The sequence below is a fragment of the Ceratotherium simum genome, chromosome 19, assembly GCF_057802395.1.
Source record: "Ceratotherium simum simum isolate JZ-2026a chromosome 19, ASM5780239v1, whole genome shotgun sequence".
NCBI classification, from domain to species: Eukaryota; Metazoa; Chordata; class Mammalia; order Perissodactyla; family Rhinocerotidae; genus Ceratotherium; species Ceratotherium simum.
Genome location: NC_141918.1, coordinates 639,477 through 662,018, shown reverse-complemented (window position 1 = coordinate 662,018; position 22,542 = coordinate 639,477). Strand labels below are relative to the sequence as shown.

The 22,542-nt window shown below is 39.6% G+C and overlaps 1 protein-coding gene across 1 annotated transcript in view; it reads right to left on the bottom strand.

Annotated features, from left to right (window-relative positions):
- Positions 1–22,542, bottom strand: part of CD109 (CD109 molecule) — a 137,867-nt gene that overhangs the window by 13,581 nt on the left and 101,744 nt on the right. The window contains exons 23-29 of the mRNA XM_014781068.2: positions 21,021–21,197; positions 11,518–11,599; positions 8,771–8,999; positions 7,579–7,744; positions 5,822–6,012; positions 5,214–5,369; positions 4,096–4,161 (exon numbers count right to left, since the gene is read on the bottom strand). Coding sequence (XP_014636554.1) covers positions 4,096–4,161; positions 5,214–5,369; positions 5,822–6,012; positions 7,579–7,744; positions 8,771–8,999; positions 11,518–11,599; positions 21,021–21,197 — 1,067 coding nt within the window. The remainder of the gene's footprint in view (positions 1–4,095; positions 4,162–5,213; positions 5,370–5,821; positions 6,013–7,578; positions 7,745–8,770; positions 9,000–11,517; positions 11,600–21,020; positions 21,198–22,542) is intronic.

The window sequence follows — 22,542 nt, the reverse complement described above, 5'->3', positions numbered from 1 at the left end:
TGATGAACATCGATGCAAAAATCCTCAACAAAATACTAGCAAATTGCATACAACAATACGTTTAAAAGATTATACACCATGATCAAGTGGGATTTATTCCAGGTATGCAGGGATGGTTCAACATTCACAAATCAATTAACGTAATACACCACGCTAATAAAATGAAGAATAAAAATCACATGATCATCTCAATAGATGCAGAGAAAGCATTCGACAAGATACAGCATCCATTTATGATAAAACTCTGAATAAAATGGGTATAGAAGGAAAGTACCTCAACATAATAAAGGCCATATATGACAAACCCACAGCTAATATCATCCTCAATGGTGAAAAACTGAAAGCTATCCCTCTAAGAACAGGAACCAGACAAGGATGCCCACTGTCACCACTCCTATTTAACATAGTACTGGAAGTCCTAGCCAGAGCAATCAGGCAAGAAAAAGAACTAAAAGGGATCCAAATTGGAAAGGAAGAAGTGAAACCGTCACTATTTGCAGATGACATGATTTTAAAGACATAGAAAACCCTACAGAATCCACCAAAAAACTTTTAGAAGTAATAAATGAATACGGTAAAGTTGCAGTTTACAAAATCAACATACAAAAATCAGTTGCATTTCTATACATCAACAACGAAGTAGCAGAAAGAGAAATTAAGAATACCATCCCATTTACAATTGCAACAAAAAGAATAAAATACCTAGGAATAAACTTAACCAAAGAAGTGAAAGATTTCTACACAGAAAACTATAAAACATTGCTGAAAGAAATTGAAGAAGACACAAAGAAATGGAAAGATGTTCCATGCTCTTGGATTGGAAGAATTAACATAGTTAAGATGTCCATACTTCCTAAAGCCATCTATAGATTCAATGCAATCCCTATCAAAGTTCCAACAACATTTTTCACAGAAATAGAACAAAGAATCCTAAAATTTATCTGGAACAACAAAAGACCCAGAATAGCTAAAGGAATCCTGAGAAAAATGAATAAAGCTGGAGGTATCACACTCCCTGATTTCAAAATATACTACAAAGCTATAGTAAACAAAACAGCATGGTACTGGCACAAAAACAGACATACAGATCAATGGAATAGAATCGAAAGCCCAGAAGTAAACCCACATATCTATGGACAGCTAATCGTCGACAAAGGAGCGAAGAACATACAATGGAGAAAAGAAAGTCTCTTCAACAAATGGTGTTGGGAAAACTGGACAGCCACATGCAAAACAAACGAAAGCAGACCCTTACCTTACACCATACACAAAAATTAGCTCCAAATGGATTAAAGACTTGAATGTAAGACCTGAAACTATGAAACTTCTAGAAGAAAACATAGGCAGTATGCTCTTCGACATTGGTCTTAGCAACATATTTTCAAGCACCATGTCTGACCGGGCAAGAGAAACAATAGAAAAAATAAACAAATGGGACTACATCAAACTAAAAAGCTTCTGCACAGCAAAGGAAACCATCAACAAAACAAAAAGACAACCTAACAATTGGGAGAAGATATTTGCAAACCACACATCTGATAAGGGCTTAACCTCCAAAATATATAAAGAACTCATGCCTCTCAACAACAAAAAAACTAACAACCCAATTAAAAAATGGGCAAAAGACCTGAACAGACATTTCTCCAAAGAAGATATACAGATGGCCAACAGACACATGAAAAGATGTTCAAAATCATTAACTATCAGGGAAATGCCAATCAAAACTACAATGAGATATCACCTCACGCTTGTCAGAATGGCTATAATTAACAAGACAGGAAACAACATGTGTTGGAGAGGATGTGGAGAGAAGGGAACTCTCATACACTGCTGGTGGGAGTGCAAACTGGTGCAGCCACTATGGAAAACAGTATGGAGATTGCTCAAAAAATTAAGGATAGAACTACCATATGATCCAGCTATTCCACTGCTGGGTATTAATCCAAAGAACTTGAAAACACCAATGCGTAAAGATACATGCACCCCTGTGTTCATTGCAGCGTTATGCACAATAGCCAAGACTTGGAAGCAACCTAAGTGCCCATCAAGGGACGAATGGCTAAAGAAGATGTGGTATATATACACAATGGAATACTACTCAGCCATAAGAAACGATGAAATCCAGCCATTTGTGACAACATGGACGGACACGCAGGGTATTATGCAAAGTGAAATAAGTCAGAGGCAGAAGGTCAAATACCATATGATTTCCTTCATTAAGTAGTAGATAATAACAACAATAAACAAACACATAAGAGACAGAGACTGGATTGGTGGTTATCAAAAGGAAAGGGGGGAGGGAGGAGGGCAAAAGGGATAATTTGGCACATGTGTGTGGTGAGGGGTTGTAATTAGCATTTGGGTGGTGAACATGATGTAATCTATGCAGAAATAGAAGTATAATGATGTACACCTGAAATTTATACGATGTTATAAACCAATGTTTCTGCAATAAACAATAAATTTTAAAAAAAAGAAATGAAGGAAACAAACGGACTACTGGATCTGTCTCTGGGTCCTAGTTCACAGCTGTCTATTACAAAGGATTAAGGTTTAGATTGCACCCACTGCAAAGCTCAACTCCTCAGAGAACTCAGGAGAGCTTGCAGTTCATTTCCAATAGCTTCGCTTTTTATTACCTGAAAGAGGTTAACATCTACTGCAAACCTGACAATTTTCTTTGCCTTCCTTTTTCCAGAGCCCTGACAAAAACATCAGCTAAAGGAAATCTCAGTATCTCTTCTTGGGTGACCAACCTTTTTGCAATCCTGCTTCCACCATGAGAAGTGCCTGTTGGCCCCTACCTTCTGTTTTCTGCGTGTTGACACAGACATAGGACTGGTGAAGATTCTGACCAGTCAGTACCACGCTTACTTCTGTGTCCTTCAAACTTCAAATAAAAACCACTGGGCTTCAGCCATTTATCTATATTTGCTTTATCAACAATAAATTCCAACTAATTTGGTGATTTAAGTATATATAATTTTGCAGTCGTATCTAAAATATCCTGTGTATTTACTTTTGGATTTATTGTTTGCATTCCAAGACAGCTTGGGACTGAGAATTTTCACATGGTCTTAGTAAAGACCAATACAAATTATTTACTCTTTTCTGTTTCTGTCCTTTTCATTGAATACCATTCCTTTAACCGCGATCATTTTTCCTTGATTTTTAAAACACATTTACTGTCTTTTGAGTATCACACAAATAATCTTAGAATATTTGGAAGTTTCCAAATTATACCTGACCATCAAGTGTCCCTGTTCTCTCAACTAGACAAGTTGTACTGGTTTTTGAAAAAGGACCTTTTCTCTATAATAGCCATTTTTTTACTTTCTCAGTAAATCTTTCAGGTTTGTTTGATTTTTTATAACCAAGCATATAATCATTTTTGGTCCTATCACATATTATTTTGGGTTTCCAATAAGATAATTTTAAGTCCCTATGATTTTCATGTATTACTTAGTATAATAACTATTCCATTCAGTATTTTACATACTACTTCCATTTTATTCTAGCCCTATGGCACCATAAAGGGTAGATTTCTTTGAATTTTCTTCCTGTACCAGAACACTGAATATATCATGCTCTAATTGTTTTATTTACTATTATATAAGATTTTACGTTAAAGGAACACATTTCCTATCTTCAAGTCAATTACATGTAATATGATATTGACCTTTATATTGTTGGATAAATACTAAGAAGTTGTAAGTAAAATGTGTATTTGTTTATGAAGTCATAGTAGAAACCCCACCAGTATTACAACTCCTGAGCTGTATTTTCACGAAAAAGGTTGGAATTCCCAACAATTCACATGAATCAAGTTGCAAGATTTTAATCCTCATTTCAAAAAGCATACAATACTCAAGAAATATTTTTCCAATAGATTATAAGTCCATATAGTCGCTGTCTACTCACTAGTAACATTGCTGATAGTCTTTATTAAAGGGAGTGATTTATCTTGCCTAAGTCATAGAAATAAATCATTAAAAGTTTTATGTTACCTAAGTTAGAGATTTAGCAGTGCTCCAAACCAAAGAATTGCTATAACAAGCCACATTTAACTAAACAAAAAGAATCATTATTACGTACCTGACAAATAGCAAATCCAACACCATCTGCAGAAATATTAACTGTAGTTGGCTGTACCACAGCAAGCTGAAACAAGTTGGACAAAAAGCAAATAAGGCTAATTTTCCATATCTAGCTCCCTTCAACCGGCACAAGAGATCAGTGTTATCCCTCATCAGGAGCAAGTGATCTGTGGAAAGCTCTAAGAACTTTACACGGCCTCACATGTCAAAAGCTATGGGTCAACCAGGCCAGAGAAGTGGATGTGGAGGAAGTGCACACTCTCCACACACCCTCGCCTCTGCCTGCCTGTGGGTGGGCACACAAGTGCTGCCAACAGGTCTGCCGTTCTGTCGAGGCTGAAGGATGAAAGAAAGAAAGGTCACCTCCCTTCTCCAGCCTCCCTTGGTGGCGCCTAATCTTCCGGCCTTCCTGAGAACACAGTGGCACACCATCACTGACTACGGCTAACACCATGCCTTCTTCTTCCTTTGCCACCAGTCCTCGTCCTCAGTTTCCAGGCTTAAAGCTTTCACTTTCATCCATTACCCTCAACTTCCCACAAGGCTAACCAAGGGAATAAAGTTAGTGTCTAGCGTAGTCCTTTATTCCCTTTTAAAGTAAGAATTCTACTACCAGTTCTATCAATTCTCCTAAGAGGACATGTGGTACAGCTGAAAAGAACATGGTCTTCAAAATCCTGGGTCAAATTTGAGCTCTACTGTTATAGAAACGTGATCTTGAGCAAGTTACTTCATCTCCCTCAGCCTCAGTCTCATCCATGTGTACAACAGGGATAAAAGTACTTCCTTCTCACTGTTGGTTTGAGAAGCAAATACAACAGCACATGTGAAGAAATCTGGCACAGTGCCTGCAAAGAACAGGAACTCAGCCGGTTGGTGTTCATTCCTTTCCCCATATGACAGTGCCCATGTCTTCTCCTTTTCCAAAGTTTCCGTCCCTTCCTCCCTTCCCCAGCTCAACAAATTCAACCAAAGGAGGGCACTCCCTCCTCCCAGTCTCTCCACAGGGCTTCAGGAACAAGTCCTTGTTAAAGTCAATTGAATGGAAATAAAGCAATATTCCAGCACAAGGAATCACCTACACAGAATTTTAAATAACCACCCCCTCGTCCACACCTCTGCCGTCTGGAGGAGAAAGCGGTTCTGTGTGTCAACAAGAAACTTTACAGGACTCGGTGAACCGGGCCCCATCACGGTCACTTGGATATTTGTCCTTTCTGTGTTCATTAGAGCTGAAAATTCAGACAGGGCCTTCAAGGCCACAATGGTGTCCTGTTGAGGAAAGAAAAACATTTGCGCATATAAGTATATATCAAGGTCTCCAAAGAGCACATTTAGTAATGGTTAGGACACTCGCTACCCGCTCATCTGCCTTCCTCGCAAGTGGAGCTCTCCTTTATCTGTCTGTGCATCTCCTTGACCGGGAGTGCAGGAGAGACTCAGAAAACATTTGTTATGGAACTGAGCATCTACTCTATCAGCTACCACTGATGAAAAATTGCTAATATAGACAGGGAACTAATTTATTCCATATAAATATCAGATATGGTGTTTATAATCAATGATGAGAAAAATTAAAATTAGTAACAAATTTTTCACTTATGTTACTAAACTTTTAAACTGCCAAGTAATTTTATGAAGTCATGAAAAAAACAGCCACATACTTTCTAAAATATATATATATATGTATATAGTTAAAAAAATTAAAAACTATCATTGCTCACCTGGGTAGATGCAAAACCACCCAAGCTGTTTCTCTGCCTGCTTAGCCACCTCATCACTGGGACTCCCGCGGAGACCTGACGCTGCCGGAAGTGCGAAAGCAGCACGTAGGCAGCGACTTCCACATCCAGGGAGCGTGGCTGCCAGGACTCAGAGAGCCCGGACACTGAGGACACCCAGAACTGCATGCCTCCTGCAAAAAAAAAAAAAAGTGAGAACACTCTGAGCAATTGCAGAAAAAGCACATTTTATACCAGTAAATAGTCCCACATTGGTCCAAGTTCTACTTGACTAGCATATAAATATATATATTTCTAAATGTGTATATATTTATGCCAGGCAAATATATGCATATTCACACACACACAGACATGTACTTATTTGTCACTTTTGAAACTATTAAAACATCATTTTTCATCCTTTTCCTCTTGCTTATATTTGAAGACTTTTTGATGAAAATATTTTCCCAAGAAAAATTCCATATGTTTGGATCAAGACTAAACAGCTATAAATAAAAGAAAAAAATGTACTATATTCCAGAAGATAATATACTTAACTTTTCTGACCAGACCATCCCAAAAATATTTTAGGACAAGTTGGAAACAACTCTGGTCTGGGAACCTGCCATTAACCAGCCCTAATGTTCTGGGAAACCTGTCCTTTTCTCATTATCTGAAAGTTGGTGTTATAAGTTCAAAATTCAAGTCCCCCAGAAAAAATGAGGGACCCTGGCCAACTTGATAATCTTCCTAGAGATATTCCTGCTGGGGCCCCTCCACCTCTCCCAAATATTACTACTTAGATGATGACTGCACTTGGGTGGAGTGTGAAATAACTACCACTGAGCCAAACAGAGAAGAAGAAACGTCAAGGACTTCGGCCTCTGTGCACTAGTCTTCAGGTCCCCAGCACTGCACAGGTAATCAGGATGCAATCTAAGTTACTGCTACTAAGAATATTTTTACGGTCTCAGAAGTTCCTACACACTTCCTACAGTTATCCCTTCTTGAATTAACAGAGCTCAGAATCATTGGATATTACCTAAAGTTATTTCTGCCCACCCATCCCCATCCCTCTCTCGCTCTCACATACACACACACACACACACACCCACCCCTGGATCCCTGACTGTAGAGGCCATTTGGGAAGTAACAACACCTGTGATTTGGTCCTGCTGTAGCCCGTAAGCAGTCCTCATTCAAAAAAAAAAAAACCAAAATCATACATACAACTCACTAAGAGCATTTTTTGGCATTTGCATTTCTACTAATTAGCATTTCAGTCCACATTTTTGAACACTTGCTATATGGCAGGCACTCCACATTGTCTCATTCTAGCCTCACAACAACACTAAAATAAGTATCATTCCCATTTTACAGGAAGGGAAATGGAGGCTCATAAAGGCAAGTAGCAGAATCAGAATTTAAACCCAAGTCTCTCCACAACCCAACGCCGTAACGACCACTCAAGGCCACCAAACCAGAAACGGTGTCAGAGAACTCAAAGGGCAACTGACAGAGGGCAGAGCACATCTGAAAGGAGACACAAGCCCTGGAGTTCTCTAGAAAACTCTGGGAGAGAGTGGAAGCAGCACAGCCACGGCAGACCCGTCTTGATCTCATCTGCGTTTCATGTTGCATCCCACTCACAAGATGTGAATGCAATCAACTTCATATCTGGCTTACAAAATTTCCTCACATAATTTATATATTTCATAATGCATGACATTAAACAATCCCAAACGGATCCCATGCATCACCTTCTTGTTCTGCTCTCCAGGTCAGCATATCCAAAGCTTCCTTGGCTTTGGGGCTCCCCACGAACGACAGTGCATAAGTAATAAGGGCTAGAGTGTAATTGTCTGAAATTCCTCTGTTGAATTCAGACTCCAGAAAGTTGACAGACTCTTGCACATCAATATTAGGCTTGAAAGAAAAAATATATAGTTTACGATTCAAAACAACCCATTACCACATATTTAAATGAAAAGTATTTTCAAACATTTAATCAAAAAATAATTTCAGTGTCTATTAAGCACCTGACTTTGTCCTAGGCAATGGGAATCAATGATGATCATTCACATTTGAAGATCTGCTGCGCATTTTGAAAATAACATTGCTTTCCAGTTTTTATAAATAAATAGGCACTATTCCTTAGAAGGAATAAGAAAAAAGTAGAACTTCTGCCAGCATTTCTCACACTGAATATCATGAACTCAGATGAGAGCATAAAATACAGCTTGAGAAAGACATTTCTAATATTTGATCTCAGATACTGAAGCTCTAAATTCAAGTGCAAGTTTATCTTCTACATCCCTAGTATTGCGCTAGGAAACGAGTAACAGCTTAACACAGACAACAGCTGTTCTTTTGATCATGTGAAATGCAGTCAGCATTAAGCAGTAAAGGCGTCAATGACTGAGATGGCTGTGGAGCAAAATGAAGCTTATTACCAGAACTTTCCATGCACACTCACTTTCATCCAGACATCCATGCCCATTTAACATGCTTTTTAGAGTGTGGTGTACTCTGCACTAAATAAGCAGACATTGTAATTGGTCCATGATATTTTTGAAATAAAAAAATACTTCACAATCTAAATTTGCTAGAACGCATTCCCAAATTCTGAAGAATTTTCCATCTCCTAAGAAATTAACCTTCCCAAGGATAAAATATATATATTGACTTATCTTACCAATTGCAAGAACAACCACATTTATACTAGAAGGCGTCTTTGGCATTCTCTCAGTTACTCTGAAAGAGTGGGTTAATATTTTCATTCTCAGATTTTGGAATGTGGCCACAAATGCAAAGCAAAAGGGTGCCTGAATTCAGACTCCAAATGGGGACAGAACTGCAAAACCCTTCACGTGTCCAGACACACCCAACCCATCGAGAGCTGCCTTCCTTGCAGTCTCCCGCCCATCATGTATTAAATTAAAGACTGCATACCTGATACTTTTTATATCCCAGGAGAGAGGTCACAACATAAGCTGTAAGTGTCACTGCACTTCTACTGCCGCCTTGAAGCTCTCTATGGATCACTCTTCCTGGCTCCCAAAATTCACCATTGGATTTCTGATGTCCTTTGAGCCAAGTATATGTTCTGTGCAACACATTCTGATCAATATCTATGTAAGGGTCAGCTTCAAGAAAACATCTTAAAACAAAAGCTGACAACCTTGGTGAAAAGGGGAAAAAATTATGTAAAATACACTTTATAAAGTTTTCCAAATAACACTGAGCAAGAAAAATACCAACAATAACACTTTTTTCCCCATCAGAAGATTCTCCAAAGGGAGAATCAGTGAAGAAGGAACAAACAAAGGGACACCGTGAACAACTCTGACCGGCAGGTGGACACAGCTTTCCCTCGACTGTGGCCAAAACCCCAGGTCAATCCACAAAACTGCAGACTTGGAAAGGAACCCAGAAATCATCTAATCCAGCCTCATTGTTTTATAGATCAAGAATTTGACACTCAGTTAAATAAACTGTCCCAGGTTATTCATCTTTGGACTGTTCTGGGGAGGTCTCATCACCCACTTCATTCAGCCCTAAAGCTGCGGATGACATACACGAAGTTCACAATCAAACTGGATACTTTTAAGTAGACGAAATGGGTATGTTCTCTCCTCTAGAACAGGAGTCAGCAAATTACAGCCTGTGGGTCAAATCCAGCCCAGGGTCTGTCTGTCTGTACTTCTCTCCCGGCCCCTACACCTAAGACTGGTTTTTAAAGGGTGAGAAAGAGAAAGCGAAGGGTGAGGGGAGTGGGAAGAACATCAAACAGGGACTCTGCGGCCTGCAATGCCTAACATACATACTGTCTGACCCGCTACAGAAAAAAGTTTGCTGATCCCTGCTACAGAACACTAAATATTGAGGTGAAAAGAACATCAAACAAGAAAACATTAAAACCCTTCTATTTATGGATCTATATCCTGACTTATGCCAAAAGAAAATGTGAAGCAGATCTGTTCTACCCTATAAAAGACTGAGTGTGGTAAACATTACTAATATTCAATAATATCCAGTTCTCTTTTACTTTGAGTATGCAGAGGAATTCACTTCCTTGCCTCCCTGAAGTTAGGCATGGCCACGTGACCAGCTCTGATAATAACAAAGTGAAAAGAAATGTTACACCAAGGCTGACGCATCTAATTGCCAGTGCTGGATCCTCCAGGCTTCTCTTCCCAGGCAGTGGCAAGCCTGGAGCCTCCTGGTGAGACGGTGAGGTGGCAGCTGAAGCAAAGACTGCAGATCCCCCTGCTGACCCACAATGGAAATGCAGCATGAGCAAGAAAGAAACCTTTGTTGTTAATACGCTACAGTCATGCACTGCAGAACAACGTTTCCAGCGACGACAGACCACGTGTATGACTGTGGTCCCGTAAGATTAGTACCACGTAGCCTAGCTGTGTAGTAGGCTACACCATCTAGCTTTGTCTAAGTACTGTAGAGGAGGGAGAAATTTTCCTTCACCCTTCAAGGTTCTTCTGGCTGGTCTAAGAATTAAATTAATATGAGACAGATTAACAGGAGAAAAACAAACAAAAGTTTAACAACACGTACATATGGGAGAAACCCAGGAAAACTGAGTAACTTGCCAGAATGGCTGAAGCCCTCACCTTAAATACCATCCTCGGCTAACTACAAAAGATGTTGGGGGTGGGGAGAGTCAGGGACTTCAAGGGGAAGGAAGACAATTCACAGGTAGATGAAAAGGAGCAAACGTTTGGAAAACAAGTGTTTGGCCACACCAAAACAGAAGAACACAGAGGGGAGCCCAACAAACAGGCTTTTCTAGGTTCCTCCCTGTGTACCACCTAGTTCATGTTAGGCTAAGGTGATAGCTCACTTCCTGAGACTGGTTTTTTAAATCCATATTTTTTTAGGCAGTTAATGAGGAGGTAACAAAAAAACCTTTCTGAGTCTTTTGTTTCTTAAAAATAATCAGCTTAAAATAATCCTCACATTAAAGAGACACATTTTGGGGTAGCAAACTTTGTTCCCCTTCAATACACTCTATGAGGTTCACACAACAGAATCCCCTAATGACGCATTTCTCAGAACGTCTCCCCGCTGTTAAGCAACACCAACACGTCTGTCCTGAGGTTTTTTGTTACCAAGACAGGCACTGTCTAACTTGACTGGTATAGCTCATTAATCTTTTTCTGAGTAAAATATGAAATTGAAGATAGTGCAAGAAAAGAGAGTAATCATCCAAAATCAGCCACAAAGAGATTCCATTCTGGAGGAAACACTGGATATTGATTACTTAATTCCATCACTGTTTTTCACAAAAAATAACATTGAAGAAACTACATTGACTGCATTAACACAAAATTCATGTCGATCATGTTGATCATGTCGGGGTAAAGAAAGAACTATGTCACAATCACCCAGTACTTCTAACTGATTTTTCTTGTCAGCTGCAGCTTCAACTAAAGTATTTTTATTGCTGCTTTTTCCACCAAAAAAAAAAAGGATTTATGATCTATCTTTTCTAGATAAAAACATTTGATTTGTTAGTGTTTTAAAATCATATTTAAAAAGGAGATCTCTTTTAAAGCCAGGCCATGGAAAAAGCAGCCTCTGAGCCTACACACACAGACACATCCCTCAGTTTCACGGCCATCGTGACCCACCGAGAACCCACCCAAGGCACGGATTTGTCCATCACCAAAAACACTCACCAGGTGCTCCCAGAGCAGTCAGCACTCCCAAAAGCGCTGAAGGAGCCATCTTCCCTCTGATAGAAAAGTTCTCTCTGGTAACCTGGAGACAGAAAAACAGACAGACTACGGAATCATCTCGCAGTGAATGGAAGTTTCTAATCATGACTTCACATTGAGGAAACATGGGCAGAGAATGGGAAAGAAGACGACATGAAATCAACAATTAATATTGAATACTTTCTATATTAAGTGCTGTGGGAGATCTAAAATACCAGGAGTTTTCAAGCAGAATGCGTAAAATAAGAACTGTGATATCCCCAAATTATAGCAAATTCAGAAGAATACTATGACATAGACAACAATTCTAGCCATTCAAAAGCAAGCAAATTGAAGGCAGAGTTTTATTTAACTCAGCGGTTTTCACCACAATGGATTCAATGCTTAGTCATCCGAAATTTTTTGCTACCTAAGGACAAAACTATCTAGAGTATCATAAATAAAGTTTAAGGCTAAAACAGAAAGAAAAAAAATACTTTCTATGTTCAGGCCAGAAACAGAGGGGGGAAATTGCTAAATAATCTAAGACAATGGTGGCTCGAAAATGTTTTGGCTATGGCCACCTGAGGTAAACAAAAGACCAACAGTCTGCCCATCACACCAATTCCATATTCTCACTAAAAAAAGAACTTGGTAGTGGTAATGAAGCCTTATCATAGAAGTAAATTGGGGAGGGGGTCAAGGCTCATGTAGTTGCTTTTTTTTTTTTTTTTTTAAATCTGGAAATTTTCCAGATTTTTTTTTTTTATTTTATTTATTTATTTTTCCCCCAAAGCCCCAGTAGATAGTTGTATGTCATAGCTGCACTTCCTTCTAGTTGCTGTATGTGGGACGTGGCCTCAGCATGGCCCGAGAAGCGGTGTGTCGGTGCGCGCCCGGGATCCGAACCCGGGCCGCCAAGCAGCAGAGCGCGGGCACTTAACTGCTAAGCCACGGGGCCGGCCCAACACGTAGTTGCTTTAATAAAAGCAGGTAGATGTTCCATATTTGCAAAACATGGTTGCAAATAAGAGGCAGATGTTTCATATTTGCAAAGCAATGCCTGCAAGTCTCAAAGTCCATTGACTGAGAAATCATAGGCCAAACACTAAAAGATTTACCAAACAACCCACAACAAATTAACTTGCTAAAAATGAAATTAAAATAGCAACAATTTATCATTAAAAATCAAGCATAAGCAACAGCCAAAAACATTTCCAACTCAAGGCATTATCAATGATTCTCTGATAACTAAGAATTTTTCCTGAAAATTACAGAATTCCACACAGGCAGCTGAGGGCACACAGTATGGGCCTTGCAGCATGGGCCACGTAGAGCCTGGTAACCATAATCATTTGTAAATTGTTGACTTCAACCCCTAGGAAACTCTAGTAACCAAAAAAATTTTACTTTATGAATTTTAGAAGCATTTTAGAAGCATCAATAACTCTAAATAATTATTCATATTTGACTAACAAAACAAGAGCATCAATGGTGTACAATCACTGTTAATCTGCTCTTGCCATGTCCCAAACTGTTCTCCTTGATCCTTTCCATAAAAAACCCCAGAGCAGAGTATCTTATTTAAGCTACCGTAAGACAAAGCGTGTAAAAAGCAAGACACTATTTCATGGTGATCTTTAAGACCTCTGGTAAAAGAAATATAAACAACATTTAAGTGATGACAGAATTTTGTTTAACTTGAAGAATGGAGTGTTAGGTTACAATCTTTATTTTTAAAACCAAAATATGGTATGGTAATTAAATAGACAACCTTTATCCAACACTGACTAACTGCCAGGAACTGTTCAAAGCCATTTTCAGGTATTAACCCAGGTAATTCTCACAACAGCCCTATGATGTAGATGCCATTATCTCCGTTTCAAAGACGACGAGACTGGAACTCAGAACACATCAAGCACAAGGTCACAGAGCTGGCAGGTACCAAAGCTAGGCACTAGCCAAGGCCTGTCTCCAAAACTGCTGTTTCCTACTAATTCACAGAAGTCCTTGCATGATTAATACATGATAGTACTTAGCACAGGGCCTTTTCCATGGCAAGCTCTCAATAAATAGGTATCATTCCATAATATGAGCGTAGCAAAAGGCTTTCCAGCCATCCAATTTTGAAGAAAAAATTTGATAAATTTGACTACAAAAAAATTGTTTTAAACTTTTCCATGGCAAAACACACTATTAGCAACGTGAAAAGACAGATGATAAATTAGAAGAAAATATTTGCAACATATAAAACAGATATTAAACAGCTAATATTAAATATGTAAATTTTATGTGTATGTTTATATATTATTACTATATATCTATACATATACACATATAAAGAACTTTTTTAAATTTAGAGAGAAAGATAAAAAATCCTACAGAAAAAAATGTACAAAAGACAAGAACAGACATTTCATAAAAAAACAGACAGACCTTAATATATGAAAAAATGTTCAACTCCATAATAGACAAAATGCAAATTAAAACTGACATACCATTTCTCCACCCAGCACATTAGCAAAGATTCAAAAGCTTGACCATTCATTCTGTTGGGAAGGCTGCAAGGAAACAAGTACCCATCCATTCCTAGAGGGAATTCAGAATGGTACAACTCCTATATAGGAGAATGTCTATAACTTTTGACCCAATAATCCCACTTTTAAGAATCTACCCTGAAGACATACCTCCAACAATACAAAAATATACATGCAGAAGATTATTCATTGTAGCATTATTTGTAATTGAAAAATACTGGAAACTACCTAAATGCCCCCAAATTGGAGATTAGTTGAATCAACTGTGGTACACACACACAATGAGTACTATGCAGCTGTGAAAAAAGAATGAGGACTATCTCTCTGAATTGATGCAGAGTAACTTCATGGATATACTGTTAAGTGGAAAAGGCAAAGTCTAAAATAGCATATAGAGTATACTACCTTTTCTGTAAGAAAAACAGGAAATAAGAAAATATATATATATATGTTAATTTCTGCTGCAAGAGAGAGAAAAATGATAAACTAGAAACTAATGAAGTAAGTTACCTACAAGGGGTACGGAGAAGGGATAAGACAGAGAAAGACACCTCTTTGCATTACCTTTTAGGATCAGTTTGACTTTTGGAAGGATATTAGTGTTCTACATATGCAAAAAATCAAATAAGCAAGTATGAAAAAACTTAAATGACAGGTATTATTAACACTACCATAGTTCACCTTAACATGTTTTAGTTTTCATACAACCTTGAAAGAAATGCAATATATAATCTCTTCCTTTTGCAGAGCCAGTCAAGGATCACAGAGAAGCAGAATAATTTTCTAATATTCACAAAGGAAAGTAGCAAAAGAGTCCAAGACATTCTCCCTCAGTTTCCAGTTCAGGACTAAATCCACCAGACAGCAGAGTTTAACTGTGACCTCAATCTGACAGAGGCGGGGAGGAGAGAGGAAGGGAGGAGACAGAGTAGGGGAGGAGCGGAGAAAGAAGAGGAGAAGAAGAGAAAAGAAAAAAGAAAAGGAAAGAAAAGGTTCAGGGCCCTCCATCACTACAGGAGGTGTTGCTGTGGGAAGAAGGACCAACCTTGAGGAGAGGACCACGTGCCTCCAAGCCCCCAAATCATATCGACACCTGCAGTTCCAAGTATGAGTTCTTGTGAACCAGTCAGAGAGATGAGATCATGAAGAAGAGATCAGTGCTTATGGAAATTACCCTCCATGTGGACTGTGGCTGACCTCCAACAGTCCCCACTAACGTCAACAACTAGCACCACTCCTCCTCAGGGCGGCCAGCCCAGAAGGCGGCAGGACTCACAGACCACCTCCAGTTGTGGAGTGCATTTCCTGAGCTGGTTTAGATAAAACTAAGAATCCAAACCTCCAGCTCTGCTCCTATGGCCAAACAAAGGAGAGAATCAGCACCTAAAGAGAGGAGCTTCTATGGCTGTCCTGGTGGGAGCCTCCTGTGAGCTTCCTTCCTCATCCTAAACTGGCCATGCATTAAGAGAGCCCTCGCTGCTTGTCCTCCAACTCACTGCACCAGCAGAGAGGGACATGGTGGACTCGACTGTAATGTTCATTGTTAGTACAACAACTCAGCGTTCCAGTGCAGTCATCTAAATTGGAGACTTTTCATCATGATAGGTGAGAAAGGCAAAAACATGGCTGTCTCCAAAAGTTTATGAGAAAATAAGAGTTTTGCCCTTAAGTTCATAGTTTTATGAATAGCTCTTGAGTTAGCAAGTATTAGTATAATCAGAATTAAGAGACACTTGTGAAAATTAAAATACAGAACAAGTTTAGAGGCTGTTAGGATAATGAACCACGAAATGTTATTTATAAAGGGTCAGATAAGATACATATCTACTGGGTCATGAATTTCCTTTGGAATAGCCATGAATGTAAAATATTTACAATTTATCACAACAAAGATGAAAGTACTCTTCATAGAAACACATAGAAAAGTAAATTCTAAACATAATTTGACTTGGTTTACCTCAAGTGTCAAAATTGCACATAAACAAAGAAGTAAAATCAGCTCCTTGTGCCCACACCAATCCCTTTCTCTGGTAAAAAGCTGATAAAAATACTCTCTGCATAACAAGACAAGCAATCATCATCAACTTCCTTAATCTCCACAACATGAAAGGGAAAGTGAGGACCTGGCCAGGTTTTTAGCATCTTCACTATTGCCTCTAGCCATTCTCGTGATGACCAAATGCAGCAACAGCATTCTGAAACCTATTTTTTTCCTGTTTTTATTTCAACAGAAAAAAATATAATGTGTTTTCAACTAGGCTTGGTCTGAGTCTTACTTGAAAAATTGAGCCAGAGGCACTGTGATTTAAATATTTGAGGAAAACTAGTGGTTTAAATCTCCAATTAACAGGTTCAGAATTTCCAGTCTTTATGAAAAACAGTTTTCATTTTACGGTTCTATTTTTCTTTTTGACAGCAAAGATACTTCATTCAATGATGTAGCTGCTGCTCTGACCAAAAAACAATGGGTTAGGTTACAGGGCTCCCGGTCCAAGCATGAGTTAAGTAAAACAAAGCACCGTTAATAAATGACATTTAAGTAATATAATCATGACTCATGCCAAAACCACTTTAATTTCTTAAAAAATAAAAACAACTACGATATACTTAAAGGACTTTGGCAAATGTGATGGCAAAAGAAAAACAGAGTCTCTGAAATGAGACACTGATTTCCTAATGAAAATCATCATACCAAGAAGCCTTTGCCCACTACTTTGAAATATAACTTACTTCAGCATGTGAGATGCTGTATTTTGGGGAGCTCCATTCCATCAGCCACTTCACCAGCTCAAAAGGTAACACTGAAACCACTGGTCACATTTCCTAGCTGGTAAGAACATGCCAAGGCCAGGTAGAACCTTGGTGTTGATAAATAATCACTACACTGCGGAAGCACTTGAGAGATGTTCCAGGCCCAATCTCCACATTAGGATGATGAACCTAAGGCCCAAAGAAGCTAGTATGATAACAATGCATTCATCCATTCCGAATTTACTGAGGCGCCTATATAGACAGTGACACAGTGGAGGAAAGATTAAACATGGTCCCCGCTGTCAGGGAGCTTGCCAGCTAGTGCAGGAGACAGTTAGATATTAGGCAAACAAGATAATTTTCAATAATGTTAAGTATGATGAAGAAAATAAAATGGAGCAATATAGACGGGAGTTACTAAATGGTCTGGGAAGGCCACTCTGAGGAAAACACTACCTGAACGACAAGAAGGAGCCAGCCAGGGAAGGATCTGGGGAAGAGCATCCCAGGAGAAGGAAGAGTAAGCGTAAAGGCTTGAAGCACCGTGGAGCTGGGGGTGCTCCCGATGGAGCCGAGGAGGAGCCAAGAGAGGGAGCTCCGGAGAAGGGGAGAGATGAGGCCAGGCCAGTTCCCTCAGGGCCTTGGAGGCCAAGGCCAGGAGCCACTGGAGCATCCTCAACAAGGAAGTGACGGGATTCTGACATTATCAGAAGATCCCTTTTATAACATGTGGAGACAGTACTGCAGGGGCGTGCCCAGAGCAGCACGGAGTCTAGTTAGGAGGCCACTGGAATTGGCCGGGGGCAATGATGCTGTTTGAACGGAACCATGAGCCGTGGACAGAGAGGGTGGAAGAATGTCACGTGTTTTTAGACAAATGTGGAATGGACAAGATTTACTTACTGACCCTAGACCCTAAGTCCCTAGTTAGATGCAACTATCTATACTATAACCGACAGTCATTGGGCATTTCCTACGTGCTAAAATATCTCATTTCATCTTCAAAACAGCCCAGTGCAGCGGGTATTTTCATTATTCCTGTCTTACAAGTGGGGAAAACGAGGCTCGAGACTTAGAGAAACCGGCCCAAAGTAGGAGGCAGGCTTCAGAGCCCAGGTCTGAGGCGCCCAGAGCCACCAGTGCCGGGAGGCTGGGCCCCTTTCTCCAGAGACGGCCTCGCCTACTTGACAGCCACACTCTTCATCCTGACGACCACTGGAAGACAACGCGGCGTTCAGGGAACAACGCTTGTTCTGCCTTCTCACTCTGCCCCTCCTAACAATCAGCAAACGTGAACACTCCCCAGCAGTCAGAGGCGACGGAGCCGCCCCTGGAGGCAGCTTTGAAAAACTGCACTTGGGCACCACCCTGGCCGGGACCAGCACTCCTATTGGAAAAAAACAGGCACTGAGGATTTGGGCTCCTCGTTTTTCAGGACATCTGCTGACCCAGAGCAAAATGTCTAAGACACAAACTCGAAGTCTTTTTAAGGGATGAGCTAATCATTCCTTAAACGGTTCAAATGATAAAATTTATTCTGTGTTTTTAAAGCATCAATATTTGATTAGCCAATATTACAGTTCATAAAGCATATAAAATATGAAATAAATGCCATTTTCCAAAATACATTATTTTATTAAAATATCCCAAAGAATGTATATCAAATTATAAAGTACCAGCTAGCTCCTACATACTTTCTACTGGAATCTAGCCAAACCAAATTTTGAATACAAGTCAGAATCTTGTTCTCAAAAGGTGCAGAGTTAAATTAAGATAATCCCAAATATTGTTTACTCCTCTCTGTAAACGTCACCATGGCAGCAATGTGCACAGGTCTCCTTTGTTTTGAGCGTGGCACACACTATACCACAGACAGCAACTGGTACCACTTCTTAAACTTAATTAGAACTTGAAAAAAGCAGCTTTTGTATTTATATACTTAAAATACGCCTGATTCACAAACACATGTAAAAAGGAGGATAATTTTATTTCTTTCTTTCTTTTTCCCCAAAGCCCCAGTAGACAGTTGTATGTCATAGTTGCACATCCTTCTAGTTGCTGTATGTGGGACGCGGCCTCAGCATGGCCGGAGAAGCCGTGCGTCAGTGCGCACCTGGGATCCGAACCCGGGCCGCCAGCAGCAGAGCACGCGCACTCAAAGGCTAAGCCACGGGGCCGGCCCAGGAAGATAATTTTAAATGGGCAACTCTGTACAGAAAGTACCAATTGCTAGGTTGTTGAAAATTTCCTGGAGGATTTAACCACCTCCCACAGGGCCTGGCTCTAATCCCAGGGAAGATATACCACTATCTCCTTCCCCTCAGCAGAACTCAGGTCACACCCAGCCCCCCTGAGTCCAGCCCCTGGTCTCCGGTAGTTTGTCCTCTCATGCAGCACATGGTTCCTGGCTCACAACTCCCTCCTCCCACTCAGCCTTGGTCTGCACCAGCCTACCCCAGGAGAGTCAGACACAGACTTCAGCTCATCCCCTTGGATCCAACATCTTACAGCTCACTCTGGTCTAACCTGACACTCCAGATTCTAACCTTTGGTGTCCCCTTCCTATAAGACCCACTCCTCTATTACTGTTGTATCAGAACCCTCACGGAGACCTCTTACATGTTGGCCAGACCCAAGAATCTTGGCCCAATTTCTGGTCCTCTTCCAATCCTATCCTATTGCTTCTAACAACCTAAGTATGTTGCAAAGGAGACTTACCCCACCTGGGGAGTAACCATTTAACCTCCCTGTGCCTCACTTTCCTCATCTGTAAAATGGAAATAATAACAGTACACCTACCTCCTAGGGTTTTTGTGAGAATTAAATGAAAACATTTGTAAAGCATTTAAACAGGGTTAGTTATTACTATTATTACACAGAACTTAGTTTAGGACAAACAAGTCTACATAATGAGGGAAGAAAAGCTCACATCAAAATAGTATTTTTACTAAGTCTTCTAATTCTTACCTATGGAAAAGTTAGCAAAACTGATAACAGCTTGCCTCTATTTGCATTTAACCCATTCATTATTAAAAAAACAAAAACAAAAGACTTAGGAGTTAGAAAGTGTTGATTCAATTTTTAGATTACACTGAACAAGCATTTTCCTCTCATTTTGCATGAGTCATTCTAGTTCTCAGGAGTTTTATGGACACGTTTCCCTAATTGTGCAGAGAGAAAGACAAACTCAGCCACAGAGATCTTGCTAGAGGTCCCCTAAAGTGGAAGCACAAAACTGAGACGGTAACTTTGGGTGGTTGGCTCGTGGAATATTTGAGGAAATCAAATTTACATTATTATTATTAAAAATGTCTCAAAACCTTTCCTTTTCTCCTAAGTGTGGACATTCAGAGCATGGATTCTGGGGGCAGTGAGTTCAAATCCCAGCTCTGTACTCACTGGCTGTGTGACCTGGGCCAGTTAGTTAACTTTGCTGCGCCTCAGGTTCCTCATCTGTAAAAGCAGGAGGACAATATTAATACTAACTGTGAGCATAAATATTAGATGCAAAGTACTTAGAACACCGCCTGCCACATGGTCAGCACTCAAGTAACATTAACCGTTATTAGCGAGTTGCAGACACAAAGCATCTGGTGTCTGTGAACAGTATCAGACTCTCTCAAGGAGTAGGCGTGGAATAATCACCGGTGTGCATTTTCTGAGGGGCCAGCAGGGCCTCCTCACAAACATTTCTCTCCTAATCCCCAACTACCTGACATTTTACAGGCGCTGAGAAGCACTGCACATGCGGCCCCAAGTGATTTTCTGTACAGACCGCCTTCTCCCCTGAGCAGGGGCTCCCCAGGAGGAAAGGCCCCACTGCCTCTGTCTCCTCTGCCCCAGAACGGACCCCAGCACTAAAAGGCACTGCATGAGTGTGTAATAAATAAATGAACACTCGTTCCTTTAGATTTTTAAATAGCTTTAAATTTCAGGTCCCTTATTAAAATACAAAGCCCTCCAGAAACTAACTCTTCACAAACACCCTGGCAGCCATCGGTGACCCAGTAGCTGAAGGAAGACAGGACAGCTCCTGCCACTTGCACTTGTACCCATTTCAACAGCATCTAGTCCCCAGGCACAGAGCAAGGGCAAAATAGTCTACTCTGAAATAGGGGCTAGAGTGAACTCTGCCTAAAAAAAAAACGAAAACAAAATGTTTTTTTACAAATAAAGGGATGTTTTTAAAATACTTACCTTGCCTCATAAATGAAAGGGCTTTTTCTTTTAAATTCTCTGTCAGTTGTTTCTTTTTAGTCAGGTAATCCAAAACATAAACGTTTGGAGCAAAATTGATCATGTTCTGTTCACCACAGCCATAAGGCATCCGAATCAATGAGGCTAAGCCATTGATGGAAGAACCAAGAATATCTCCTGAAAGCAACAGACATTCAATACGTTCAGCAAATCCTCAACAACTGTCCCTGCTGGAGGCAGAGAGACCCAGTGAGCAGAGAAGGCATCTGACATCGACATAACACGATGCTCGGAACAGAAGAGAAACTTCACATAAAGCTTCTAGAAAGACTGGTCAAATAAATGATAATACAGTGGCACTAAACTTGTAGATTATGTGACATATTAGGAGACTTTTAGCTCAGTTAAAGATATGACATATGCTAGGCAAAATATGAGTTTAAAAAATAATTCTTGAACAAAATGTCAGGAATTAAGCATTAGGAATCCATCTCTCATATAAGAAAGAAATGTTTTATTGTGAGTATTCGTCACATAAATAGAACTTTATTCTAAGTAGTTACTAATACACTACAAATACCTGAGAAATGATTTTTTTTAAAGGGCAGGGATTGTAGTATTTTTCAATGTTCTCTATTTAGCAACAACAAAGTGGAACGAACAAGTACAAGTATTTCAACGAATCTTAGGATCAAAAAGGATTAGGACTATTCTTCAAAATTAGTAACACAAAATTAAATAAAATACATGCTTAAAAGACTCCTCCACCCACATTCCAACACCATGAGTCAGGAAAAGAAGTAAAAATTCATAAATAGAGAGGTTGAGCTCTAATTCTGACTCCACTATGGTTGAGCTGTATGGAGAAGAATATTCTTCTATATAATTTATTTTAGAAACTTACACCATTCCAAGTAAAAATACCTATGAAAGTTTGATCCTGAGAAATATGAATCCAAAACAGAGAGGAAGACCTCTTTCATATGAGCAGACTGCAGCCCTGCTTAGTCGAAGACTAAGAAGTCTTCAACTGTCCATGTTAACACAGAGTTAACAGTGGTTACAGCATTACCACTGCAGGTTATGTTTTTAATATTCAAAGTGAACATAAACTTAGACTCTCTAAATTCAAAGAAGCAAGCTAATATTCACATTCTGGGCTTCCAAATCGATTTTTTTTAAATAAATAGATTTTTTTAAATAAATAGATTTTTTTAAAAAATAAATTTTAATAAAAATAAAACTTGAAAAATCATTCTTTACATCAAGCCTCAGAGTACTTCAATGACCATAGATAGACTCACTCCAATCTAAGGAGTGGTAGTATACCTTTAAAATCAAGGCTTCTTCCCTGTGTGTGTGTGTGTGTGTGTGTGTGTGCGTGGGCGCACATGTACCGCATCCCCACTATGTGTGCTGCATCTCCCAGCACCCCCACACTGTAGGAGATGCTTAGAATTTATTCCCCTAAAGAGAAAGCTCATTTAATTCTTTTTAAGAATTATATTTAAGATTCCAAAAA